Genomic DNA, 4,034 nt, shown 5'->3' on the forward strand with positions numbered 1-4,034 from the left:
CGCCATCTTGGAACAATGGATTAAGGATTACAAAGGGAAACCCAGCCACGAGCTGCCCAGTGACACAAGCCTACCAGATGTGCTAAATGAATGCTATGCTTGCTGTGAGCCGAGCAACACTGAACCATGCGTGAGAGCACCAGCTATTCTGGATGACTTTGTGATCATGCTTTCCGTAGCCGATGTGACCTTTTTAAACAGTTGAACGCTCACAAGCCCGCAGGGTCAGATGGATTACCAGGACGTGTTCTCCGAGCATGCGCTGACAAGTGTATTCACTGACATTTTCAACCTCTCCCTGACCCAGTCTGTAAGACCAACATTTTTCAGGCAGACCACCATAGTCTCTGTGCACAAGAAAGCCAAGGTAACCTATTTAAATGATCATCGCCCCGTAGCACTCAAATCTGTAGCTATGAAATTATTTGAAAGTCTGGGCATGACACCCATTAACACAATCATCCCAGACACCCTAGACCCAGTCCAATTTGCATACCGCCCCAACAGATCCCCAGATGATGCAATCTCTATTGCACTCCACACTGCCCTTTCCCACCTGGACAAAAGGAACACCTACGTAAGAATGCTGTTCGTTGACTACAGCTCAGTGTAGAGATAAATAGAGAGAGATGTCAGCATGTCTGCAGAACGTTTTGGTTTGTTAGTCTATCTTGTTATGTGATCATTTTAGCAGACCAGACCAGTTACATCTACAGTATAAATATTAACAAGAAAATACCGTGTGGTTGATTTTTATTTCTACTTTGTTGTCAGATTGCCAGAGCAGATATTTATGTTGTCCTCTGTCAGCCTCCTTCATTCTCTTCCAAAAATAATTATTATCTTTCATGCCATTGTAGTTGTGAATATTCCTAGTGTCTTATTGTGTTTAGGTGAGAGAAATGATGTCATTGTAGTTGTGACAGAAGTGATGCAACTCTAGTGCTGATTGGAGGAAGAATGTCTTGGATCAGGACAGACATGGAGGACTTGTGCCAAGTCTGTTAACAATCACTCACTCACTCACTCACTCACTCACTCACTCACTCACTCACTCACTCACTCACTCACTCACTCACTCACTCACTCACTCACTCACTCACACACTCACACACAGACAAACACACACACTAGAAAACACTAGAATTAAACAATAGCATCTGCTTTCAATCTTGTTTATTTTAGATAATGAATTAAGTCATATGATTAAAATAATTAGAGAACTACACAACTACAGCAATGATCATTTTTAAAAGTTACAACTCAACAATGATTTTAAATCAATAAGATAACATTATATATGTCAGACTTGACTTCCTTCATCTGGGCTTTTCCAGACTTTTCTCCTGTGACTTGATGCCTTCATCTCAGCAGCCGTAGAGTCTGTTGATCCTCAGGATGTCCGTGGTGGACAACCCCTGTCTCTGGCCGATGGGCACGTTGGGGTTGGGGATGGGGGTGATGGTGTCCATCCCGTTGACAGAGAAGGCTGTTTTTCCATAGTGCATGACAGAGCTGTAGTCATAGGGAGTGTTCAGGTTGTTGGTGTTTGATCTATCAAAGTTGTAGGCACTGTTAGAGTCGATGTTACTCCAGTTGATGGTGACGTACTCGTCACGGTCGCTCCTGGTTTGTTCGTGTTGGAAGCCCAGAGCGTGGAGAGTCTCGTGCTGAATGATGCCGAAGTAAACACACCCGTTCATTTGGAGAGAGACCGTCTGTTGGCCTCCCACTCTCCCAAGAGGGGACCAGCACCCGTCTCCGGGCTCGTAGCTGATAAAGTCAACCTGATTCTGCCAAGGCACGAAGCGAATGCAGGTCTTGGAAGTGAAGGCCAGGAGGGCGTTTTCAATGCCCTGCTTGTCAGAGGAACTGAAGCTACTGCTCACTGTGTAGGGCACTTCAACCAGTCCGTCGGAGCCTTTGTTCCAGAAGCACCCTGCACTGTAAAATAACACTCAGCTGGTTAGTCAATGATACTTGAAAATACAATTATTTTGACCTAAAAAAATATATTTGTTATCTTTACTTCAATATAATTAGTACTTTACTCTACTTCACTCGTTTAACCAACCTGAAATGTAAATATGTAAATATATCAACATAAGACGCACGTAAAAACAACTCCAAGGGAAATTTTCCCTCAATTTACTAACTTTAAGTTCCAGCAACAACTTTGACACCTGTCTCTGTTTTTAGAGGATTGTGGGTAAATTCCACATTCTTTTGACTTTATAATGCTACTTTCTACACAATGTTTGTATGCAGGTTTGACGGAAGAAAAGTATATTTCTATATCAGTACGAGGCAACTTTCTGAAACACTAAAAGTGAAGTATATTAAACATAAAAATACCTCGTGTTGGAAATACTAAATAAGCTGATGCAGATAGTTTTAACAGTAGAATTCGCACAATATTGTTTTCAGTGTGTGTTGGTTGTACCTATAGCAAATCATGGCGTTTCTGGTTGTTGGTGCCACCATGTCCCCCTCCAACAGGAACTGACTGGAGCCGTTATTAGTGGTCAGAATTCTCTCAGTGATGTCGACAGCCTCAGAGTTGTCTGGTAGGATCTCTGGTCCACTTCCATCCTCCATGAGAGGGTTGGCCTGAGAGAGGCCCAGCAGCAGCAGCAGCAGCAGGGGGAGAGAGGGGCTTTGCTCCATCTTCAGTGTGTGGAGAGGAGAGACTCTGGATGGCTCCTTGGATCTGACAGTGGAGATACTCTAGATGGCTTCTTGGTCCTGGAGATGCTTTGGAGAGTCTTGATGTGTGATTCTGTCTGGTCAGTCCTGGGCTTTTTATACAGTCCTCCTCAGGTGTGTCTGCTGGAGGATTCTGGGTTGGGGTCCATGTTGTTAGTCCTAAATAAACCTCTGAAGGGAGGGCTCCACCACCACACCTACAGTTTCAACATGGTCGTAATCCATAGGGGTCCATTTACACCTGGCCATGCCTACTCAACAAATAGGTCACACACTAATGTAATGACAGTTGACTCTACTACAATGATGTGCTGACGAACGTGTCAACTTTTATTGTTTATTTGTCACCTGCACAGAATACAGCAGGTGGAACACAGTACATTGAAATCATTGCAGCTCTTTAGTAATATACATAATAAACACTGTAATAATCTATTTAATAAACACTGTAATAATCTAGACAATATAAACAGGTTAGGGTGTAATGGCAGGTCTATAGTTAGGAGTGGAATGGCAGGTCTAACTAGTTAGGTGTGTATGGCAGGTCTAATAGTTAGGGTGTAAATGGAGGTCCTATAGTTAGGGTGTGAATGGCAAGGTCTATAGTTAGGGTGTAATGGCAGGTCTATAAGTTAGGGGTGTAATGGCAGGTCTCTAGTTAGGGTGTAATGGAGGTCCTGTAGTTAGAGGTGTAAGTGGCAGGTCTATCAAGTTGGGTGTAATGGCAGGTCTACTAGTTAGGGTGGTATGGCCAGGTTATAGTTAGGGTGTTAATGGCAGGGTCTATAGTTAGGGTGTAATGGCAGGTCTATAGTTTAGGGTGGTATCGGCAGGTCCTGTAGTTACGGGTTGTAATGGCAGGTCTATAGTTAGGGTGTCAATGGCCAGGTCTATCGTTAGGGGTTGTACATGGCAGGTCTAAGTTAGGGTGTAATGGCAGGTCTATAGTTAGGGTGTAATGGGTCTAGTAGGTCGTAATGGCAGGTCTGTAGTAGGGTGTAATTGGCAGGTCTATAGTTAGGTTGTGTATGGCAGGTCTATAGTTAGGGTGTAATGGCAGGTCTATAGTTAAGGGTAATGGCAGTCTATAGTTAGGGTGTAATGGCAGGTCTATAGTTAGGGTGTAATGGCAGGTCTATAGTTAGGGTGTATGGCAGGTCTTAGTTAGGGTGTATGCAGTCTATAGTTAGGGTGTAATGGCAGGTCTATAGTTAGGGTGTATGGCAGGTCTATAGTTAGGGTGTAATGGCAGGTCTATGTTAGGGTGTAATGGCAGGTCTGTAGTTAGGGTGTAATGGCAGGTCTATAGTTAGGGTGTAATGGCAGTC

At 43.7% G+C, this 4,034-nt stretch overlaps 1 protein-coding gene across 1 annotated transcript; it reads right to left on the reverse strand.

Moving 5' to 3' along the window:
- Positions 1-1,346: 1,346 nt before the first annotated feature.
- On the reverse strand, positions 1,347-2,685 carry LOC116352829 (high choriolytic enzyme 1-like). Its single transcript, XM_031821586.1, has 2 exons — positions 2,444-2,685; positions 1,347-1,944 (listed from the first exon to the last, which is right to left on the reverse strand). The coding sequence occupies exons 1-2, from the start codon at positions 2,665-2,667 to the stop codon at positions 1,368-1,370; spliced, it is 801 nt and encodes a 266-aa protein (XP_031677446.1). The 5' UTR covers positions 2,668-2,685; the 3' UTR covers positions 1,347-1,367.
- Positions 2,686-4,034: the final 1,349 nt, after the last annotated feature.

This window comes from Oncorhynchus kisutch, unplaced genomic scaffold (genome assembly GCF_002021735.2).
Source record: "Oncorhynchus kisutch isolate 150728-3 unplaced genomic scaffold, Okis_V2 scaffold3995, whole genome shotgun sequence".
NCBI classification, from domain to species: domain Eukaryota; kingdom Metazoa; phylum Chordata; class Actinopteri; order Salmoniformes; family Salmonidae; genus Oncorhynchus; species Oncorhynchus kisutch.

Coding starts and splice junctions, on each gene's coding strand:
- LOC116352829 (XM_031821586.1), bottom strand. CDS start 2,667: ATGGAGCAAAGCCCCTCTCTCCCCCTGCTGCTGCTGCTGCTGCTGGGC. Junction 1,945..2,443: donor AACGCCATGATTTGCTATAG/GTACAACCAACA, acceptor GTTATTTTACAG/TGCAGGGTGCTTCTGGAACA.